Source organism: Nerophis ophidion, linkage group LG20 (assembly GCF_033978795.1).
Source record: "Nerophis ophidion isolate RoL-2023_Sa linkage group LG20, RoL_Noph_v1.0, whole genome shotgun sequence".
Lineage (NCBI taxonomy): Eukaryota > Metazoa > Chordata > Actinopteri > Syngnathiformes > Syngnathidae > Nerophis > Nerophis ophidion.
In genome coordinates, this window is record NC_084630.1 from 45,991,195 (window position 1) to 46,016,030 (window position 24,836).

At 40.2% G+C, this 24,836-nt stretch overlaps 1 protein-coding gene across 1 annotated transcript in view; it reads left to right on the plus strand.

Moving 5' to 3' along the window:
- The window catches only part of rnf38 (ring finger protein 38), a 55,416-nt gene extending 32,526 nt beyond the window's left edge, over positions 1-22,890 (plus strand). The window contains exons 4-13 of the mRNA XM_061881379.1: positions 16,570-16,772; positions 16,862-17,216; positions 17,277-17,438; positions 19,039-19,209; positions 19,287-19,469; positions 19,558-19,661; positions 19,740-19,824; positions 19,965-20,086; positions 20,165-20,264; positions 21,582-22,890. Of these exons, the coding sequence (XP_061737363.1) occupies positions 16,570-16,772; positions 16,862-17,216; positions 17,277-17,438; positions 19,039-19,209; positions 19,287-19,469; positions 19,558-19,661; positions 19,740-19,824; positions 19,965-20,086; positions 20,165-20,264; positions 21,582-21,644 (1,548 nt within the window). The 3' untranslated portion in view covers positions 21,645-22,890. The remainder of the gene's footprint in view (positions 1-16,569; positions 16,773-16,861; positions 17,217-17,276; positions 17,439-19,038; positions 19,210-19,286; positions 19,470-19,557; positions 19,662-19,739; positions 19,825-19,964; positions 20,087-20,164; positions 20,265-21,581) is intronic.
- Positions 22,891-24,836: the final 1,946 nt, after the last annotated feature.

Sequence of the window (24,836 nt, forward strand, 5' to 3'; positions counted from 1 at the left end):
TAAGCGTGGATCTACGTTGGCGTTGTTTTTCAACTCATGTAAACAACTTACGCAAAGACGTAAGACGTAAGCTAATACGCCAGAGCTTCAAATTCTGATCCTTCACCAATTGCTATTTCTATGGATTCAAAATACATATTAATGTAATACATATTGACTATTATTTGCGCACTATTGATTGCTGATGCCCCGCAAATGTGGCTGTCGGAAAAAAAGCTGCTCATTGAAAACAGATGTTGTGATGAAGTATTTACCTCCGCTGGCAAGCCGTGTCTTCCACCACGCACACAAACGATGTAGCTCGCCCAAAGCTGACAAAGTCACGTAAGTGTCACATTCAGGTCACATTGCTGTTTAGACTTAAGTCAAATTTTAAATGATAAGATTCCAATCGGATTCAGACTACTTCCTGATGTGGTCTGAATCTGATGCGAAAATATCCGATTTGAAGCCCTTTGGAGGGTTTAGACTGGCAGGAAAAGTTGTTGTGGGGCCAAAGTCGAAGACCCGCCGACAATCAAAGTAGTCGTTTGTTGCAGCCCTAGTTTGCAGTCAGTAACACAGTGTTGTCTCTGCATGAAACATGCGTTTTTACTTGGTGTATTGTAAGCTGCACATAAATGCCTAGAAACATTGGCTTCCTACAGTATGTTTTCCTACTACACTGATCTTGCTATGTAACTAAAAGGCCAACTCATTCTACATTTGTGGTCTAATTTCAGTCTCACTTTAAAAAAAAGATCTAATAACATAGCTAAAGCAGTGTATTAAAACAAGCAGATGAGATGCAAAGCAGTGGAGAAGAGGAAGGAAGGCAGGATGCTGAGGAAGGTGTTGCAAAGAGCTTGCAGGGGAGGCGGGGAGGGACAAGAGGCCAAAAGCAAGGAGGGGGTTTTGCTAATGATTTCACCTCCAGCTGTGGGGCTTGCTTAGAGTGAGAGAAGGGAAGGGAGGGGAAGGAAGGGAGGAACAGTGGCAGATGAAACAAAATGAGCTTTGAAATCTTGTTAATGGAAAGAGAATATGTGGGGGAGGGAGAGGTGTTTGTGGAAGCATGCCTGCAAATATTAATGATTCTGTTCAAGCAAATAACCATATTTGCCTAGCGCGCTACACCCACATTTTGTTTTGACTGACAAACTTGGGCCTGTTTCTATTTTAAAGGTGTGTCTTTGCAATCTCTCTAATTTGGCTCTCAGCATTAACAGCAATGTCTCAACAGCTGCCTGCCAGTTTGTCTATGTTTGCCGGTGTAGACATAGCCAAACAGAACATATTTGGGTGTGCCTGTTCTCGTACTTCAGGATATCTTCAATGCCTGATGTTTGCTCTCAGCTGACTGCGGACAGAGTTTAAGCAACGAGGAAGCTTGTGTGTGGTCTGTGTAGAGCAGAATGTGCTGTATTATTACCCCCAGTGCAGTTCATACTGTTTCTAAGATGTTCTGTCAGCATAGCTGCTTTTCCCCCTTCATGTACATACCCTGGCATTTTGGAAACGTGTTTAGACCAGACATTTGGGTGTGTGTGGTGAACAAGAGCATTCTAGTACAAGGTAAGACGGGTTAAGCCATTTTGCTTTAGGACACACACGCACACATAGTCTTTGTCTGACGACACTTGCCTTTAACTAACATTGTTGGACAGGCCCATCAAACTTTCATACTAATGGACCATTGTGCGTGTGCGCGTGCGTGCTTGTTATCTAAAAACATCTTGACTTGTCCCCTCACCCCCCTGGCTGGGGTCTCGGACAGGACAGTTGGATCCAGCAAAAATGGGGCGGGGGAGGCGGGGAGCAGGAATAAGAGGAGTTTAGCTTATCTGGTGTTCTAGCGTTGGTGGGAGAGATGGGGGTCGTTTAGTAGGGTTCAGGAGTGAGTTTGGCAGGGGGAAGGAGGGGAATGTCAGTCTGGGGATGTAAGCGGCTTGCTTGGATATGAAAATGGGCACAGTGGATGTCCCAAGGGTTTTGGGGTTCGGGCAGGCTTGAAATAGGAAGAGAGGGGGTTGTTGGAGGCACATGGAGGTTTGATTGTGGGGGATGGAATGAGGGTGCCCTATGTCCAATGTAAGCCATAGATACATTTTAATAAATATAAAACCAAAAGGTTTGGTAATAGTATTGACAACAATTTTATTGGTACTAAGAATGTGCCGATCGATGGACCACCTATTAGTATTGGGAGAGTTTTGTGAAAAATTTGATCGTTCCCCCCTCTAGGGACTCCAAAAAGGGCGGGTACTCTGAACTGCTGCTTGGTGCTTAAGCACAAATAACGTTCAGGAACCGTCCCCCTTCTGGAGGTGGAGGGAAACTACCCTTTTGTCTCCCGAGTTAAACTTCAACATGAAGGCTCTGAGTCGTGAGGCAATAAGTAATGCCACCCGGCCCGTGGGCTAACTGCTGGAAACACCAGAGTGAAAGAGAGTCCATCACCTATCAAGAGGACTGGTTCCAAAGCTGTCCGTCGAATTGAGACCGACTAGATCCAGCCGAAACTGCTCTACCTTTGCACCAGCTCAGGCTCATTTACTCCCAGCGAGGTGATGTTCCACATCTCAAGAGCTAGCTTCTGTAGCCGTGGAGGGGGCCCTGTCTTCGACTGCTGCCCAGCTCACAGGGTACCTAACTTCTATGCCCCCTCCTATGGGTGGTGAGCCTAATGGAGGGGGCACCCACGTTGGGGGTGGAGGGGGGCAATAAGAAAATAAGTAAATCAATGTCTGGGGCTGTGGAATATATTTAATTCCAGTTTGTGTCATTGTTGTTTATCCGGCGCACAGATAATGCCTCCATGCAAGGAGAACGTCATTTCCGCAATGTTGTCATTTCCGCTTCTTTTTCTTGTACCATCAGCACGGCAGTTGGCCGATAATAGCCTGGTGGCAGTCTCCTTTGTTTTTGTGCTCGATGTTCATGTCTTTCATGATGACATGAACACCATGGCATTTGTTGATGGTACAATGTACCGAGAGAGCCAGCGCAAATAGGCGACTGCTCACGGAGTGTTATGCACTGTGCTGTTGTTGTTGGAAACCTAGCCATAGAAACAAAAAAAAAGACATAATTTAGGAATATATGTCCTGCAGTGTTCTTTGTGTGAGACAATGCAAATAGAATGCAAATTGCACGATCCTAATTAAAAATGTAATGACCCACAAATAACGGTGCGATATAATTGGTCCAGGTTACTGGGGACTCTTACTTGCAAACAGACAGGTGTCGCTATGTGAATGCAAACTACATTAGGCTGCACTGAGTTATTTACTATTCCTTTATCCCGCTGCGAACGCATCACTTTGATTTATTTTGTCAAAAGAGATAAATAGCAGATATAATATCCTGCTTGGCTGGGCAGCAACTTGAAAAAGTGTTTTTTTTTTTTTTTTGGAAGTGTTTTGAGCGCAGCACGCTGGGACGAACGTCCGCGTGTGCAAAATAGAAACAAGGCAGCCAGCCAGGCACGGAAGAAAACTCTCCATGGCAACACTACTGTCACTTTCACCCGTTGAAAAATGTTTCTCTGCTTGCATCAAACCTGGTCGATGTCCCGCCCTTGCTAACCACATACCCCACCCTTTCAGCGCCGCACACTTCATATAAAACTCACATATTTAAACTTTCATATTAAGGTGGGGACCACAATATATCTTCTCTTGGGCCGTGAGTTTGATACCACTGGTCTAGAAAGAGGATAATAAAGCAATGCTCAGGTGCTTTAGTAGCGACCAGGCATACAATATGTAAGGGGAGGGTTTCTTGATCCATAAATGGGTGGTGTACGGATACTAAAGATATAGTATAGTTATAGTATAATACAAATATAGTACATAGTCGACACCAGCGTGATTACGTCAAAATGTTTGTCTCAAAATCTTTTTTGTTTGTTTTTTGTGTTTTATGTCATCCATCCATTTTTTACGGCTTGTCCATTTACTACTGAGTGGTAGTGCTTTTTGTAAGTTATTGTGTTCGATTGATGTTTTGCTCAAAGAGTTGCATTCAATACAGGGAAAAGAGGGACAAGTTTAAATATTGTGTTGATATTGGGGCTGGGTGATATGGCCTTTTTTTAATATCTCAATATTTTTCGGCCATATCGCGATACACGATATATATCTCGATATTTTGCCTTTGGTTTGAATGAACACTTGATGCATATAATCACAGCAGTATGATGATTCTATGTGTCTACATTTAAACATTCTTGTTCATACTGCATTAATATATGCTCCTTTTGGACTTTCATGCAGAGAAGGAAATCACAACTAAGTCAATTGACCAAAACTGTATTTGTTAAACAGTTATTGAGCAATGGCACAAACATTCATGTCAATTCATTTTGTTGTTGAAAATTTTTTCATAAGGTGTTGATGTGGAAATGTTTGCCTCGGTATTGTGTTGGTGTGGCACCGAAAGGAGATGTTGAAATATGGTGTAAGCACTCTTCATTCTCTAGCAGGGGACTTTTCAAATGATGCTACATATTAGCAATAATGCTACATTTTTAGCAAGGCTTTTGCCCCACACTTGACAAATTACGGTTGTCTGTTCGACATATTCCCACTTGAAGCCAAACCACCGCCAGACGATGGACCCTGTGCTGTTTTTTTGGGGATTTAATTCTTCCTTCATTTGTTACCAGATTGGCACCTTCTTTCTCTTGTATTACCACTCGCACCACAGCTAGCATAACCCATGCCGCTAGCTCTCTGCTCCGCGAGGGCGTATACGTATGTGACATGTGACGTATGTAAGGTGCGCTTGCTGTCTGTGAGGAGACACAAGAAAGAGTGGGAAAAGCCTATATAGGGTAATGCCCGCAGCTAAAAACAACTGCGTGAGAACGTATACTCGAATATCACGATAGTCATTTTCTATATCGCGCAGAGACAAACCTGCAATATATCAAGAATATCAATATATCTAGTTGATATTGTTAAACTGTCAATAGCACTCGCCATATATGATGAAATATTTTGCTGTTAATCCATGTGATTGCAATCGATATCGGACAATCTATCGATCAATCGATTGTATTGGAGTCGCCAGCCTAAACCTCTGATCATATTATCTCTAATTGGAATACATCCATATAATCACATACATCCATTTTTAATTCAGTATGTCCCATACAACCACACCCTAAACTTGGTAATAAAAAATGGGGGAAGAGGGGGGTCTCATTTTGTTAAGATACTATAAACTTATGACATTACTCCTTGTCAGCAAAGATACCTTTTAACTTGACTTATTTAATGGAGTGTAGGAGGTTTTGTTTTTATTTAAAAGCACAGGGCACTAATCAATATTCTGCTTTATTGTTTTTCTATTAATTTCCTGAGTGTGCTTATCTGACTTATCATTCCTGGCTGCTACCGAGTTTACTAATTGGGCAATTGGACAGTGCTGAAATTTCCCTGGCAAGAAGTGACTACACAAATGTATGACTTGACCAGGAGAAACAATAAAAAAATATTAAGCACAAAAAAAACATTTTTATATGTGTTTGCCCTTTTAAACTACCTTAAAAGTTTTCTAATTAATCATGTGGACTATTTTTTTTGTTTGGTTTTAGAGGTTCCACACAATGCTTTTAGCAGAGAAATTATAAGGCGGACAGCAAGAGTACTTAAGTTTTCCAACGGTGTGCCTAATAAATGGATAATGCCGACTTTCAGAATATAAAACCGCCACTGAAGAAGAGCATTCTACTCTCTCTAGGAAGGGTACCCAGGACATGTAGCTCAAGATACTGTGGCACCTTGTGGGATTATGCTACATATGTTCCACATCTTTACACATGCACAGTACAAGAAGAATAAATAGAAAAAGGGGTGAGTTTGTTCCTTAAGACTTCCACTCTGTTTCTATTCCCTGGCACTGGAAACTAAGATTATGCAGTACTTTTAAATGACCAACAAAAACAAAAATTACCAGTTTCATTTATTTTTTTTCTTCCGTCATTGCTGGAGATGCAACCCACTACAGAATTACACATCTCCACCTACACCATGCAACACCAATGGCAGCCTGGTCCTTTCCCTCATTGCTTCACACTGTATTATATTTTATTTTTTATTTTTTCCTCACTGCTGTCCAAATGTGGGTAGTAACGCGCTACATTTACTTCGTTACATCTACTTGAGTAACTTTTGGGATAAATTGTACTTCTAAGAGTAGTGTTTTTGCAACATACTTTTACTTTAGTATATTTATAGAGAAGAAACGCTACTTTTACTCCGCTCCATTTATCTACATTCAGCTCGCTACTCGTTACTGATTTTTATCGATCTATTAATGTTTGTTTTGGTTTTTCAAAGTAGGATCTATGCATGCCTACGTTTCACAAATCACATGCAGTCACTGGTGACGTTGGACCAATCAAACAGAGCCAGTCGGTCACATGACCGTCACACGTAAAACCCGACTCAAACAAGTTGAAAAACTTAGTGGTCAATTGTACGGAATATGTACTGTTCTGTGCAATCTACTAATAAAAGTTTCAATCAATCAATTAAAAGTGTAAAGGAAAAAAGGCACTTTATTTCAACCGTACTTCCCGTCAAAAGCCTAAAGACTGATCGCACAGTTCCTGTCTTCACAATAAAAGTCAACCAAAACGGCAAAATACATATAAATTATATACTGTGTGTATATATATATATATATATATATATATATATATATATATATATATATATATATATATATATATATATATATATATATATATATATATGTGTGTGTATATGTATGATGTGTATGTGTGTATGATGTGTATGTGTGTATATGTATATATGAGGTAGATCACCTCGACTTGGTCATTTATTAAGTAATTGATTAACGTTGGCAAACTTATTGGGGTGTTAGCATTTAGTGGTCAATTGAACGGAATATATCCTGTACTGTGCAATCTACTAATACTAGTTTTAATCAATCAATCAATCAATGCCTACTGAGCCTATGGTGCTGTTAAGTTATTGTGGCTCAATGTGCCTTAATTTTTTTTATTTTAATGTACTATTATTTAATATATATTATTGTTTTAGTTGCTTAAGAGTTATTCCTGGCTCTGAATTTGCTCGTTGCTATGTTTATGTTTTTGGGCATTATTTGTTGCCGTGATCATTAAACAAACAGGTTACTCATCAGTTACTCAGTACTTGAGTAGTTTTTTCACGACATACTTTTTACTTTTACTCAAGTAAATATTTGGGTGACTACTCTTTACTTTTACTTGAGTAATAAATCTCTAAAATAACAGTACTCTTACATGAGTACAATTTCTGGCTACTCTACCCACCTCTGCTGCTGTCACAAAATGTGCTGTTTTTGGATGCCTGGTGTTATGTTACAAGTATTGAAGAACTTTAAAGAAGGATATTGTAAAGAAGCTATTTTGCCAGAAAATAAATTGATAAGGCATGCATTGGGTTTCAATAATGACTTTGCAGGATAAGGTTAGCCCCACTTATCAAAAAGTCCTTTTGTTTCTTGTCTCATCAAAGCTGCTTACACTGACGATTACATTTCACCCAAAAAGTTATTTTTTTTTTTTTCAGTTTTCACGCTACACTGTGAAGTTCCTACTCACATGTCATGTCAAAAACGTGCATACGAGTGCGTGCGTAAGCGGGTACTGCTTAAGATTACCTGATCAGCCAAACACTCTGTGCCTCCCATTAGAAATGGGCTGTAATCAATGTATTGCTGATAAACAATATTATTGTCAACATTAATTTGGACCAAATTAAGCAATAATGTAATGAAAATGAATAATTCAAGTACTTCAAATTCTTGTTGATATTTTTTACCATTTTGAGGGCGTGGATCAGTTAATAGAGCGGCTGTGCCAGCAACCTGAGGGTTCTTGGTTACATCCCGGGCTTCCATCATCCTAGTCACGTCCGTTGTGTCCTTGAGCAAGACCCTTCACCTTTGCTCCTGATGGGTCGTGGTTAGGGCCTTGCATGGCAGCTCCCGCAATGTGTGTGTGTGTGTGTGCGTGTGTGTGTGTGTGTGTGTGTGTATGTGGAAATAGTGTCTAAGTGCTTTGAGTACCTTAAAGCCCATTTACCATAATTGGAAGGTCAATACTTTTAAATATCCTGAATAAGTAAACAAACTATAAAAATAAAACTGACTCTCAATCTCTGTTAGCAAAATTTGTACTACCATAAATATTGAACATCTTGAAGTGCAGTTTTTCCCTCCGGTGGAAAAACTGGGTCAAATGAATTGTTTTGTATTTCATTGTTGCCATAATTTTCCTACAAATTTGGCATATTGGCTTGTTCGTCCATGTTAATGGGCTCATCTTGCTCATTCAGTTTGGAGCTAAAATACTTCCAAAATTCTAATTTGTATAATGTTGTTCTTTTTAGGCCAGATATAAATTCTATACAAACATGTAGCATTGCACATTGCATTCAAATCTCCAACATTGAGATCAATTAAGTTCAAACTTCTGTCTTAAATAACATGCTGCTGTAAATCAAAATATTATATTGTATCCAAATAAATTAAGTAAAACATAAAATGACTATAGTTTGTGTCAGTAAGTGGATAAAGTAAACACAGCCTTTTTCAGTCACACATCCTGCTAGTGGACAGAGCAACTGCTTTAGTGATTGCTTTACGCATTGTGTTTCGTTCTCATCATACATACCTTGATCCCACCATAGTAAGCTGCATTTTTAGCCGGTATTTTGTCTGTTGTTGTTCGCCTCGTAAAGAGTTGTATTTCCCGCACTTGGCTTGAGGCTTCGGTTTCAGATGCTGGATCAAGTTTGTTGTGGTGCTGTATTTTTGAAACAAACTTTGCTGCATGCAGTCATTTGCTCCACGCCTATTGTCACGAAACCAAAGTACTGACAACACTTTTCTTTCGAGCAAACATCATGCTCTCGTGAGCATTGGCATCAGCCATGTTTTTTCTATGTGTGCCCGCTAGTGAAGTAAGGGGACAGCACAGTGTGTTGTGACTGTCGAATATATATATACACACATATACAGTTGTGATCAAAATTATTCAACCCCCACACAATTTTGGTGTTTTAGCAAGTTGGACATTTATTCCATATTTTGTTTATAGTCTTATCAAATAAAGATGCATTAAATAGACAAATGCAACTTGAATTACATTATATTTTGAAACATACTAAACAGTGTCATTCCTCTTAATATCTCATTGACAAAATTATTCAACCCCTTGAAGATCATAACTCTTAAGAACAGAATTTGAATAAGGTCTTTTCAACCAGGTGTTGAAAACACCTGTAGATTTGATTAGAACCATAACGAGCAACACTTAAACGGATTGAAAAAGACTGTGACGCTCAGCTTCTTGTAGATGGTCAAAGGTGTATTTGCAACATGGTGAAGTCCAGGGAGTGGTCAAAGAAGTCAAGAGAGGAGGTAATTGGTTCCAGGAGGGGGGGGGTTGATTTTAGGTGCTGGGAGTATGCGTGGGGTAGAGTGAAGGATGTGGGTTGTGGTGTAAGTTTTCGTCCTGGAGATCCGATGGGGACATACTGTTGCAGAAGAAGGGCTGGAAGACTCTGGAGTGGCCTTCACAGTCACCAGACCTAAATCCTCTAGAAAAGCTGTGGTGGGACTTGAAGAAGGCAGTTGCAGCACGCAAGCACAAGAATATGAATGAACTGGAGGCCTTTGCCCAACAGGAATGGGCTTAAATACCTGTTGATGGTTGCAAGAAGCTTGTGTCCGGTTATGTATCACGTTTGAAGGATGTCATTACTGCTAAAGGCTGTTCTACTAAGTACTAAAGATGCATGTTACTAGGGGGTTGAATCATTTTGTCAATGAGATATTAAGAAAAATGTCCTTTTTTGGTATTTTGTAAAATACAGTGTTATAATTTAAGTTGCATTTGTCTATTTGACACATCTTTATTTGATATGACTATAAACAAAATACCGAATAATGTCCAACTTGCTAAAACACCAAAATCGTGTGGAGGTTGAATAATTTGGATCACAACTGTATATACAAACCCCGTTTCCATATGAGTTGGGAAATTGTGTTGGATGTAAATATAAACGGAATACAATGATTTGCAAATTATTTTCAAGCCATATTCAGTTGAATATGCTACAATGAAAGACAACATATTTGATGTTAAAACTGATAAACATTTTTTTTTTTAAATAATCATTAACTTTAGAATTTGATGCCAGCAACATGTGAAAAAGAAGTTGGGAAAGGTGGCAATAAATACTGATTAAGTTGAGGAATGCTCATCAAACACTTATTTGTAACATCCCACAGGTGTGCAGGCTAATTGGGAACAGGTGGGTGCCATGATTGGGTATAAAAGCAGCTTCCATGAAATTCTAAGTAATTCACAAACAGGGATGTGGTGAGGGTCACCCATTTGTAAGCAAATTGTCAAACAGTTTTAGAACAACATTTCCCAACGAGCTCTTGCAAGGAATTTAGGGATTTTACCATCTACGGTCCGTAAAATCATCAAAAGGTTCAGAAAATCTAGAGAAATCACTGCACGTAAGCAATGATATTACTGACCTTTGATCCCTCAGGCGGTACTGCATAAAAAACCGACATCAGTGTGTAAAGGATATCACCACATGGGCTCAGGAACACTTCATAAAACCACTGTCAGTAACTACTGTTGGTCGCTACATCTGTAAGTGCAAGTTAAAGCTCTACTATGCAAAGCGAAAGCCATTTATCAACAACACCCAGGAACGCCGCTGGCTTATTTCACCAAAACAATACAAAGTCACGTGTTACAACAGCGTGGCTTCGTAGTAAAAGAGTGCGGGTACTTTCCTGGCCCAACTGCAGTCCAGACATTTCTCCCATCGAAAATGAGAGGCGCATTATGAAGCGTAAAATACGACAACAAGACCCCGGACTGTTGAACGACCGAAGCTCTACATAAAACAAGAATGGGAAAGAATTCCACTTTCAAAGCTTCAACAATTAGTTTCCTCAGTCCCCAAATGTTTGAGTGTTGTTAAAATAAAATGTGATGTAACACAGTAGTGAACATGCCCTTTCCCAACTACTTTGGCACGTGTTGCAGCCATGAAATTGTAAGTTAATTATTATTTGCAAAAAAAAATTTCAGTTTATGAGTTTGAACATCAAATATGTTGTCTTTGTAGTGCATTCAACTGAATATGGGTTGAAAAGGATTTGCAAATCATTGTATTCTGTTTATATTTACATCTAACACAATTTCCCAACTCATGGAAACGGTGTGTGTGTGTGTGTGTGTGTGTGTGTGTGTGTGTGTGTGTGTGTGTGTGTGTGTGTGTGTGTGTGTGTGTGTGTGTGTGTGTGTGTGTATATATATATATATTTATATATTTATATATTGTTTATGAGGTTTATCTTTAACCATGACTGAGACAAAATAATGGTGATGTTTGCTTTCAAGACATATCTAGTCTAGGCCAAAAGTTTGGACCCACCTCATTCAAGAGGTAGTCACCTGAAATGGTTTTCACTTCACAGGTGTGCTTGAAGCTCATCGAGAGAATGCCAGGAGGGTGCAAAGTAGTATTCAGAGCAAAGGGTGGCTATTTTGGAAAAAAATTTAATATAAAACATGTTTTCAGTTATTTCACCTTTTCTTGTCAAGTACATAACTCCACACGTGTTCATTCATACTTTTGATGCCTTCAGTGACAATCTACAATGTAAATAGTCATGAAAATAAAGAAAACGCTTTGAATGAGAAGGTGTGTCCTAACTTTTGGCCTGTACTGTATTTAACAGTCTATATTTTCAAAAACGAAATTATGACACTTGGAGAAGGTGGAGCAAGAAGAGTTTCATTTGCAATCTGGGAACGCCCCCACCAACACGGACCGTTTGCAGACAGACTCACAAAAATGGTTATAAAAATAATTGTAGAGGGTAATTTCCGCTAAATTTACACCAATGTATATCCAATACATATTATGTAGACTGCAAAAAAGGTGGTAAATGTCGAATAGAATCATTACATGTCCCCTTTAATGTTGTAGAGCGGAGCCATGATTCTCCATGGTGACTAGCGCATGTATAGAAGGCTTTCCTTGAACAATCCATCTAAGACAACTGGTTTCCAGTCACACAATCATGCTTCCAAGTTGTTTTGTGCCAGTTTCTTCCAATCTTTTTGATTCATGACGATTTTAACTACTATAAATATTTACTATATACTAGGGGTGTGGGAAAAAATTCATTCAAATTTGAATTGCAATTCTCACGTTGTGCGATTCAGAATCGATTCTCTTTTTTTTTTTTTTTTTTGTAATTAGTTTTTTTTTTAATCAATCCAACAAAACGATACACAGCAATACCATGACAATGCAATCCAATTCTAAAACCAAACCTGAGCCAGCAACACTCAGAACTGCAATAAACACAGCAATTGAGGAGACACAAACACCACACAGAACAAACCAAAAGTAGTGAAACAAAAATTAATATTATCAACAACAGTATCAATATAAGTTATAATTTCAGCATAATGAAGTGAATTATATTTATATAGCGCTTTTCTCTAGTGACTCAAAGCGCTTTACATAGTGAACCCCAATATCTAAGTTACATTTAAACCAGTGTGGGTGGCACTGGGAGCAGGAGGATAAAGTGTCTTGCCCAAGGACACAACGGCAGTGACTAGGATGGCGGAAGTGGGAATCGAACCTGCAACCCCCAAGTTGCTGGCACGGCCACTCTACCAACCAAGCTATACCGGTGATTAAAAATCCCTCATTGACATTATCATAAGACATTTATAAAAATAAAAAAAAAGAACAATAGTGTCACAGTGGCTGACACTTGCATGGCATCTCATAAGCTGGACAACACACTGTGTCCAATATTTTCACAAATATAAAATAAGTCATATTTTTGGTTCGTTTAATAGTTAAAACAAATTTACATTATTGCAATCAGTTGATAAAACATTGTCCTTAACAATTATAAAAGCTTTTTCAAAATTATCTGCTACTCTGCTAGCATGTCAGCTGAAATTCTATGTATTGAATGAATACAGAATCGTTTGAATCGGAAAAATATTGTTTTTGAATCGAGAATTACGTTGAATCGAAAGAATCGATTTATAATCAAATTGCGACCCCAGGAATCGATATTGAATCGAATTGTGGGACACCCAAAGATTCGCAGCCCTAATATATACATTGGCTGAAAGCTGATCAAGCTCAGCTATCTTCCAATGCAACTTGTGGCTGAGAGTCACAAAGCTGTGGCATCTTTGACTCTCGAGTGAAAATACATCCAGTTTAGGCTTGTTCCAACAGCACGGTGGGCCTCCAAGCCGGTTCAGTAGGTATTGTACCTTATAGGCTGTAGAACACAAAACAGTGGCAGCTGTCCATGTGTGACTGTATGTCTGCAGGCGTTTCCATAACCGTGTGTTTCTGTTTTAAAGCCTGTTCTCCAGCTGTTTCCTTTTTTGCTATCACACCACTCTCAAGGTTGTGGAGTTTTGTGCATGTGTGTGTTAAAAGTCACAGCCGCTGAGTAATTTTTTATAACACTTTACCAGCGTGTCTCTCCCATAAGAGGGTAGGTGGAAGTGGTGGTGCAGTGTATATGTCAAAGTTGCCAGCCCACATTTTTCTTGTCGCTTCAGGTGATAAAACTCGTGACACCTGGTGCTCTCATACAGTGGAATCTTGAACACAATACTTTGCAGGATGCTGGTTGGTTATTGATTTGTTCAAATTTTGGAACTGTAAGGGCAGTTTTTACATTTACACTTACCACCAGACATGACATTGGAATATCAATTCAATTCAATGTTTATTTATATAGCCCCAAATCACAAATGTCTCAAAGGACTGCACAAATCATTGCGACTACAACATCCTCGGAAGAACCCACAAAAGGGCAAGGAAAACTCACACCCAGTGGGCAGAGAGAATTCACATCCAGTGGGACGCCAGTGACAATGCTGACTATGAGAAACCTTGGAGAGGACCTCAGATGTGGGCAACCCCCCCCCTCTCTAGGGGACCGAAAGCAATGGATGTGGAGCGGGTCTAACATGATACTGTGAAAGTTCAATCCATAGTGGCTCCAACACAGCCGCGAGAGTTCAGTTCAAGCGGATCCAAGACAGCAGCGAGAGTCCCGTCCACAGGAAACCATCTCAAGCGGATCAGCAGCGTAGAGATGTCCCCAACCGATACAGGCGAGCGGTCCATCCTGGGTCCCGACGAGCGGTCCATCCTGGGTCTCAACTCTGGACAGCCAGTACTTCATCCATGGTCATCGGACTGGACCCCCTCCACAAGGGAGGGGGGGGACATAGGAGAAAGAAAAGAAGCGGCAGATCAACTGGTCTAAAAAGGAGGTCTATTTAAAGGCTAGAGTATACAAATGAGTTTTAAGGTGAGACTTAAATGCTTCTACTGAGGTAGCATCTCGAACTGTTACCGGGAGGGCATTCCAGAGTACTGGAGCCCGAACGGAAAACGCTCTATAGCCCGCAGACTTTTTTTGGGCTTTGGGAATCACTAATAAGCCGGAGTCTTTTGAAGGCAGATTTCTTGCCGGGACATATGGTACAATACAATCGGCAAGATAGGCTGGAGCTAGACCGTGTAGTATTTTATACGTAAGTAGTAAAACCTTAAAGTCACATCTTAAGTGCACAGGAAGCCAGTGCAGGTGAGCCAGTATAGGTATATATGTATGTATATATGTATATAAAGGTATATACAGTATAGGTATATATGTATGTATATATGTATATAAAGGTATATACAGTATAGGTATATATGTATGTATATATGTATATAAAGGTATATACAGTATAGGTATATATGTATGTATATATGTATATAAAGGTATATACAGTATAGGTATATATGTATGTATATATGTATATAAAGGTATATACAGTACAGGCGTAATGTGATCAAACTTTCTTGTTCTTGTCAAAAGTCTAGCAGCCGCATTTTGTACCAACTGTAATCTTTTAATGCTAGACATGGGGAGACCCCAAAATAATACGTTACAGTAATCGAGGCGAGACGTAACAAACGCATGGATAATGATCTCAGCGTCTTTAGTGGACAAAATGGAGCGAATTTTAGCGATATTACGGAGATGAAAGAAGGCCGTTTTAGTAACGCTTTTAATGTGTGACTCAAAGGAGAGAGTTTGGTCGAAGATAATACCCAGATTTTTTACAGAGTCACCTTGTTTTATTATTTGGTTGTCAAATGTTAAAGTTGTATTATTAAATATATAAATATAAAAACAATCTAACCACAGGTAATATTAAAACGTTATAAGAATAAAGTAAATGGTGTTTTGCAAAGGTGTATATGTTAAAAGGTCAAGTAAAACAATCAGATGCTCTTTTAAAGTAGTTATATTCTACGTTTGTAACTTTTCAGACTTATGTACTGTATATGTTTGAAACGTTGTAGGCCATTCTTGTACACAATGTGGACGTCTATATCATGAAATTAACTTCGAGCCCACCTTAGACCCTTGACTAGTCACAATAGAGGGAAGAGGCTGTGCAATGCAAGCGTTTGGAAAAGAATGCAGATTTACCCTGTACACAGTTTATTGAAAGAAACTTAGTATACATTTGAAAAGCGTGGCTAGAGTGTCACTACTTGGAATGCAAGTGCTTTTACATTACCTAACTTCTGGTGTGTACTTCTCTTATCTCTGCATGTTCTTTCGCTAATATCCATGTTGAGATTGATTCATTTGGTAAAACAACCGCCTCAAAAAGACAAAAAAAAGCAAACACACACAGGGTTAAATTATTATTTGATGCAGAACTGAGCTCACAATCCCATGCATGACAAACTTGACAGTGGTTCAAACTGTTCCATGAGTATTTTCTGGGAATTTGAATTGTATCTAAAAGTTGGCAGTACTTCACTATTTCTCCTCCATGCTGCCGAGCACATGTACTGGAGGGATGTCTTAAGTGCTGACACATGAGTTTGTGTCAGTTTTGCGCCACCAAGTGTGCGAGTCATTGGCCTTATAGTAAGGTACATGAGTCACAGATGACTTGATAGTGCTGACTGACTATTTGTACTCTCCACTTGGATGACTACTTGTGTGTGTGTGTGTGTGTGTGTGTGTGTGTGTGTGTGTGTGTGTGTGTGTGTGTGCGCGCCCGTCACTGTCTTTATCTGCTCTTTGAGAAAGTTGAGACGTCAAGTTGGGCGTGTGTATGAATGACTCCCTTATGGGCCTGTGAGAGACTGTCTTGCCTCTTGCATTTACTCGCTGCTGGAGGAAGTGACTCCGAACCCCGAGGGCGTATGAACACTGGTGGTGTAATGTGCCCACGCACACAAACGCACATACACTCCGATAACAAACCAACATAGAGGTGTGCACATACAGGAAATACCATGAGTCACAAAGCAATTTAGTGTCAAGCAGTTGTATGGATTGTTGGCCATAGGGATAGGAGAGCACAGTGATATTGATTTGATGGGAGCGCCATGGTCACTAACAGCACCTTCTTCATCCCCCTTTCTCACTCTCCTCCATTTTCCACCCCTCCTTACCCAGAGTGAGGAAAGCCCCAGTCCAAAGCGCCAGAGGCTGTCCAGTCAGGCTGTCTTAGAACAGCTAACCTCTTCCACCCCGCCACCATCCACCCCTTCTCCCCCCATCCGCCCCTGGGAGTCAGGACCTCCAAGCAGGAGAGTGTCACACCCCCACGCACAGTACAACCAAGAGCGATCTCTTACGCCTGCTCGCCACAGGCGCAGGTACCGTTTTACAGACTTCTTCCATTTATTCCTACTGCTAAATGTTGCCATATATGATCCCTACATATAAACCCTTTATCCCTCTTCAGCCCCCCTGCCAGGCGTCCGCGCGGCCGCATGTCGAGACCTTCTCGTCACTTGCCTCCTCATCAGTCCTCTCCGCAAGGACCTGCACCCCGCCTGTCCCCATCGGATCTCCAGGACGAAAACTTACACCACAACCCACATCCTTCACTCTACCCCACGCATACTCCCAGCACCTACAGTCAACCCCCCCCACCTGGAACTGGTTCAGAGGATCTCCGAGCTTTCCATCCTCCCACCTTGTCCCCACGGCTACTGCATCCAGCTGCACATCACCACCATCACCACCATAGTCATCACCAGCAGCAGCATCACGCAACGTCGCAGCAAGAAGCCATGGTCTTAGACTTGCATGAACAGGTATGGTACACTTCTTTGTGTGCGTGTGCACGTGTTAACTGTTACATGGTTTATCTCCAGCTCCAGCAGGGCAGTGTACCTGTCTCCTATACTGTGACCCCAGTCACTCCTCACGGCATTGCAGCACCGCTGTGTAACGGTCACCTTCCCCCCAGCTGCTCTACACAACAACAAGTTCCCGCTTGCAGTGTGGTCTTCAGCACTGGACAGCACTACCACCCGGTGAGAGCACAGTGGGCTGTTTCTTTAGGAGAAATTAAGTCTGCAATTGTTGGGTTGCACGTGACGCCTCGGAATTGACCACATGGTGGGCAAATACGCCTAGGCAATAGTCAATTAAAAGCAGAGTGAAAATGCTACATACATGCACTGTTCTCGCTTGCGGAAATGGTTTCAATAGGGATTTATTTATTTCTGAGATCCTTTGATAGTCCATCACAAAGGGAAAACGTGTTAACAAACAAAATCTGCAGATAAATGTTGCTTCTGTCACTCTTGTCAAGTGGAGCCGAGTCAACAATATGGTTGTGTTTGCGGTGACCACTTTTTCAACGTCTGTATGAATGTAAAATAGGCTGGAGAAGTTTATAATTTAATTGATTGCTTTTTTTCCTATACATTTACATAGGAGCAGTTTCCCGTCTGCCTCACAATACGAAGGTCCTGCAGTCCTGGGTTCAATCCCAGGCTCGGGATCTTTCTGTGTGGAGTTTGCATGTTCTCCCCATGACTGCGTGGGTTCCCTCCGGGTACTCCGGCTTTCTCCCACCTCCAAAGACATGCACCTGGGGATAGGTTGATTGGCAACACTAAATTGGCTTTAGTGTGTGAATGTGAATGTTGTCTGTCTGAGTAGGCCCTGCTATGAGGTGGCGACTTGTCCAGGGTGTACCCAGCCTTCCACCCGATTGTAGCTGAGATAGGCGCCAGCGCCCCCCGCGACCCCAAAAAGGGAATAAGCGGTAGAAAATGGATGGATGGACAGTTTCCCGTAGGAAACGTCTGCATTCCACACTTATTTTTGTAGCACATATGCGTAAAGAAAACATCGCCAAATAGAATTAATAAGTTAGTTCAATACATCTGCTCGTAGGCTGCGTATGCCATAGAAACCACATACGGTACTGTATCTTGATATTGTTGGAAACTAAACATTGTTCAGGGAAGTAGCTAAACATTAAGACAAAACATTAACCTCACACCCTTGAAACTGAGACACTAAATTACAGAAAACTGCAACAGGAGATTAACTACAATAATTCAACTTTTACAACATTGATAATGATCACATGGCAATGGTGCCACTCTTTAATGTCATCAGATATGTTACTTACTGATTGATAAGTCCAGTTTTGTCTTTTATGGCTTAATTTGTGGACTCCAAGAAACATTTGTGCTTGCAGAATTAACTTTGGTGGTCCAAAAGACTTGTAAGCTCCACTTTTGTGATGTTAAATTATTTAATCCTTGAGAAAAGTATTTCTTCCAAGAGTGTATGGATCCACTCCCATTACATACAGTTATTTTGTGATATCCGTACAAATATATTTTATATTCACCACTAAACCTTTAAAATATGCCCACAAAAGCGCTGTTAAAAGTAAATAAACAGTAGCAATGTTGAATGTTTGCCTTTCATCAGAGCACTTGAAGTAAGGGAGAGGTGGCCTCAAGGTCACGTGGTTGCAACTCAGCAATACTGTTGCCATTTACAGAACATGCAAGGGTTCTGTTTGACGATTGTGCCACCTTGTGGCAAAAGGTGGTATATAAGGATCTCCCACTAACTTTTTTTTTTACTGTTTTCTGCCTCCTCCTTCAGATGCTGCAGGCATGCTCAATGCAACATTTGCCAGTGCCCTATGCCTTTCCTTCTTTGCTGTCCAGCGACCCTCAGTTCCTTCTTCCCCCTCCACCTCATCTCTCCCATCACCCGCCACACATTCACACCCATGGCCAGTTCTTGCCTTTCCAGACCCAACAGCCACGATCGGTAAGACTTTACTTTATTATTTAATGTGGATTTGTGTCTTATGTTACAAGTATTGATATATATTTTTTGTTCCTAAGCCCTTACAGAGGATTGAAAATGAGGTGGAACTTCTAGGAGACCAGCTGTCGGTAGGTGGAGGTTTCGGCTACGGCCACCACCACCACCACCACCACCACCAGCCTCCCACTGCCCTCCCACCCTCCACACCACTCCACTTTCTTTCACACCATGATCCCCTGTCACAAGAACTCTTCACAATGGTAAGTACATTAAGTTATATGATGTTAGGATTAATCTGTGTGGTTCAAAATCATGAGGAATCTACTCTCTCTCTCACATCTTTTTCAGCCCTATCCCCACTTCTTGCCTCGGCGATTCACCAGCCGGCGCTACCGCTCCCAGCAGACTGTGCCACCTTCAAGCTACCACCCCAGCTTTTTGCCTTACTTCTTGTAAGTCATCTTATTTTGTTCCAACCATTCAGGGGAAGACCTCAAGAAAACAATGACATAAATCCTCTTTTCAACCAGGTCCATGCTCCCTGTCCCACCAAATGTAGCTCCCACTATCAGTCTTGAGCTGGACGTGGACGATGGAGAGGTGGAGAACTATGAGGTAGCTTGGCAATCACTAAAACTTGTTTTGTATTGACAATTGAATTGAAAATCCAGACCAAAAAGCCAGGTTATTGTGAGAAGGGAGTGGTTAATTCATGGATTGTTCAAAACATTGACCTCCTTATGTAAAATGTCCAGGCCTTGCTGAACCTTGCTGAGCGTCTAGGAGAGGCCAAGCCTCGTGGCTTAACTAAGGCAGATATAGAACAGCTGCCATCTTACAGGTTCAACCCCAACAACCATCAGTCTGAGCAAACACTGTGAGTACCTCAGTCATGTACTTGTGCTGAAAACCTCTTTTTCTTATTGTGTAAAATGCTTCCAACTTTATTTTCCAGGTGTGTGGTTTGTATGTGTGACTTTGAGTCTCGCCAGCTTTTAAGAGTCCTACCCTGTAATCACGAGTTCCATGCCAAATGTGTAGACAAGTGGCTTAAGGTGAGTTGGGATTTTTATGTGCCTAAAATATTCCAACTTCTTGTTTCCATCCAACACGAGACACTAAGAATGAGATGAGTAATGTACATGCCGTGGTGCAACTTTAAGGGCGCTAACCTTAGTGTAATTGTATTATTGTAGAACAGTTGGGGTGTCCCAATCCAATATTGCATATCAGTCCAATTAAATAAATAAAAAATTAATAATTCAAATAAAACAATTCTTATAGGCTTGCTTCTAAAATCTTTTATATAAGCAGCCCTGCAGCGTGCAAAGCCAGACATCTAAATGTCCTCTAATAAGCACACATGGTTGGTCTTTTCTTTTGGTTTTTTTAGTAAGGTCATTTATAAAAGATAAACATAACAGGCTACAGGCTACTAGGAGCTAACAACTACACAACAGCTAAGCACACAATAGCATGCAAGCTAAACAAACATAAGAGTTCTTAAGCAATTTTGCAGTCTAAAACACCACATTTGCATGGAATAATTATAGTTGCTTATTACTTACAAATACAAGGCAGAAGCATATGGGAAAGTATTCAGTAACAAACGTTTCGGCATCATTTAACTTCATGATTTATTACGACTACTGGTGTCGTCAAAACAAAAAACAAAAAAAATCCGTAAATCTGTAATAAAGTTAGTGTTTTTCATATCTTATGAATGAATGAATGGAATTAGTTTATTTCTGTCATATAATCAACCATTTTGTGTGATCAATTTTACAGTACGGATTATACATATTTAACAATCATACACATTACACACAGAAGGAAAAGAATGACTGAAAATAAGATTATCTAGAACATCAACGTTCAAAAAATCAATGGGATAAAAGGAATTGTTACTATGCCTTACATTGTTCTCTGAGTAATTTCACTTGATCAAACATGTTTTTTAACATCACACACCACACCCTAAAGTATGTACTTTCATGCCATTAGGTTAGTGTTTTTTACTCATCATTATCTGTTTAAATAATGTTACTTGATCAAACCTTTTCCAACAATCCACTCTACAAAATAAGAAAAGGATGTAGTATGATTCCTGCTGATATATCGGATGAATATTGGTATCGACCAACACTCAAAGCTGTGACTCTGATGTGGCCATCGGAAGCGAAAAAGTTGTGTTGTAACACTCCTACAGAACAGGGTAGGTAATAAGGACATATAATATCCTAAAGCAGAATATACTCTTTATTTGGAACAAGTGCTAGTCAACAACAAGTTTTACACAATTGAATATATAGGATAAGGTTCTCAATAGTATTTAAATTGTGACCCATCTCTTTATTCTGTCTTCGGCCCAGGCTAACCGTACTTGTCCTATTTGTCGAGCTGATGCATCTGAGGTCCAGCGGGATTCTGAGTGACCACAATCCTTCACTTGTTTCTGGGTTCACTAAAGGGACATCGTCAAGGACATACATTGGACCAGTATTCCCTTGTGGCACATCCCAGATGGCAATGAACTCTACAACTTTCTACTGATACTTGCAATCTGGACTATATTTTGCCCTCCACTGCGCTCTGCCTTGTGTGCGCACACTTTACAAAAAAATGAAATGGCCTTCAAAACACCGCGTGCACAACAGACTCACATACGCCGGACAGAAAAGACTTGTTTGAAAGATTTTGTACTGTTTTAGTAACACATTATGGCAGTCCAAAGATTTTGTGTGCACCATTGTAGTGAAATGTACTGGAAGTATCTCCACCTCTGACCGCACATCCTGTCCTCCTGACTTATTTCACTTGACCTATTCTGTTTATTTTTATTTTGCTATGTGTATTCTGGCATTCCTCCGAATGAAATCAGCTTGTGTGGGGGAAGAAAAATGTTGTGCTGGGGAGACCGACTTTGCAACGGCAAATAACATACTTTTGTGTTTCTCTATGTATGGAGTCCACATGCATATACTGTATACTATGATCTCTGCAAGGCCATTGCCCCTATGCTATAATGTAACCTATCACTATTAATCACACGTCATTTGTCTCCGTATGGCAACCAAACGCAGGCCTTATACAAAAAAGTGCATCTGAGTTGATGGAAATGGATTTTTATTTCAGTTGCAGTGCAATGTTTCCATACGAGGATGGATCTAATGACGTTTTTGTAGATCAAAAATCACGTTTACTGAAAGGTGTTTTCTTACATACCAATCATGTTATGTCCATGAAAAAAATATATTTTGTTTTACCCTGTGTATTTAAAGGTGACTGGATGTATCTTTTGTGTTTTTTGAAATGTTGTTGCCTGATACACTAGCAATTACCTCAGTCCCACTATTTATGGCTTCCCTAGAAATGTTGCAAGTTATGATTTATTGCATTTTGCTGACTTTTTTTCCTTTCATGCAAATTGCTGTTTTTTATTTTTATTATGAAATACCGTTAATATGGTGTTATAGTAGTTACATGATGCATTGTATGTGTAACCAAAATCCATTTGAAGGCCTGTTATGATGAAATTTTTAACAAACATTTGTACATTTTGTATGAGAGTTATTAGTAATACTTTATCAAGTAGTGCAATGAACTTCTTTAATCCCTTGCCCTGCCTTTTGTAATGCAAACGCTGGTTCAATAATAAATGTATAACATCATCTTCTAAAATGGAAGCATTTATGTCCCATCTTAAAACTCATTCGTTGACGCTGGCCTTTAAAATGACCCCCACCCCCCACCCCCCACCCCCACCCTTTAGACCAGATGACATGGTGAGGTTATTCGGTGACAACAGATGATGCACTAGCTGTTCAAAATCAGGACCTGGGGTGGACCGCTCATCTGTGCATCAGTTGATGAAGTCTCTGTGATGGCGACTTGTCTCCACTCAAGATGATCCCTGGCTGGCCCCACTATGGACTGGACTCTCACACTATTAGAATAGAATAGAAAGTACTTTATTGATCCCTGGGGGAAATTCTGCACCACAGTTTGCTCACAATAGACAATAAATACTATACAGCATCATTCACATGTGAATATTATACATATGGTCTACATTTAAATACAGTCAAGAAGGAACATATGCATTATACAGTCTAATGGCTGTCAGGATGAAGGACCTCCTGTGTCGTCCCGTGTTGCATTTTGGGAGTCTGAGCACGTTCAGTGGAAGGCTCATTCTCACCGCCAGATCCGAGCGTAGTGGGTGGGATGTGTCTTCCTTAAAGGCTATTAATCCACTCGATATGCAGTGCACCGGCTGCCCGGGGGGTGGCATCGTCCCCACATCCGCGGTCCCCTCCAAGGTTTCTCATTGTATCCCATTGGGTTGAGTTTTTCCTTTCCCTGATGTGGGATCTGAGCCGAGGATGTCACTGTGGCTTGTGCAGCCCTTTGAGACACTTGGGATTTAGGCCTATGTAAAACAAATAGGGTTCCTTTCCATGCGCAAGAATTTGCGACTGGCTTTCATGTTGCAAAATAAGTTTTAATTTGAAATAAATGATGGCCGCATGCGCAGAATGGCCGTTAAGTGGCGATAGACGACAACTTCCTGTGGTTACAAAATAGCCATTCAGAGCAATGTAAAACCAAATAAAAGCAAAAATAATGCATCCCTTTTTGAACTGTTAAAATTATGATTGTTTTTGATGTATAAATCCGACGGTCTCATTTTTTCTTATGACATTAAATCTGTCGTCTGTCTATGATAAAAATGTAGTTAACACTTTCGACGTTAAAATTGGAAGGTATCAAGACATTGGTAAAACGTTGGTATAGATCAGTGGTTCTCAACACTTTTTTCAGCGATGTACCCCCTGTGAACATTCTTTTTAATTCAAGTACCCCCTAATCAGAACAATCAATCAATGTTTAATCAATGTTTATTTATATAGCCCCAAATCACAAATGTCTCAAAGGACTGCACAAATCATTACGACTACAACATCCTCGGAAGAACCCACAAAAGGGCAAGGAAAACTCACACCCAGTGGGCAGGGAGAATTCACATCCAGTGGGACGCCAGTGACAATGCTGACTATGAGAAACCTTGGAGAGGACCTCAGATGTGGGCAACCCCCCCCCTCTAGGGGACCGAAAGCAATGGATGTCGAGCGGGTCTAACATGATACTGTGAAAGTTCAATCCATAGTGGTTGAAAAAAAGAGATAAAGAAGTAAAATCCAGCACTACGTCATCAGTTTCTGATTTATTAAATTGTATAACAGTGCAAAATATTGCTCATTTGTAGTGGCCTTTCTTCAACTATTTGGAAAAAAAGATATAAAGATAACTAAAAACTTGTTGAAAAATAAACAAGTGATTCAATTATAAAAACAGATTTCTCCACATAGAAGTAATCATCAACTTAAAGTGCCCTCTTTGGGGATTGTAATAGAGATCCATCTGGATTCATCAACTTACTTCTAAACATTTCTTCACAAAAAAGAAATCTTTAACATCAATATTTATGGAACATGTCCACAAAAAATCTAGCTGTCAACACTGAATATTGCATTGTTGTATTACTTTTCACAGTTTATGAACTTACATTCATATTTTGTTGAAGTCCATCCATCCATCCATTTTCCTACCGCTTATTCCCTTTT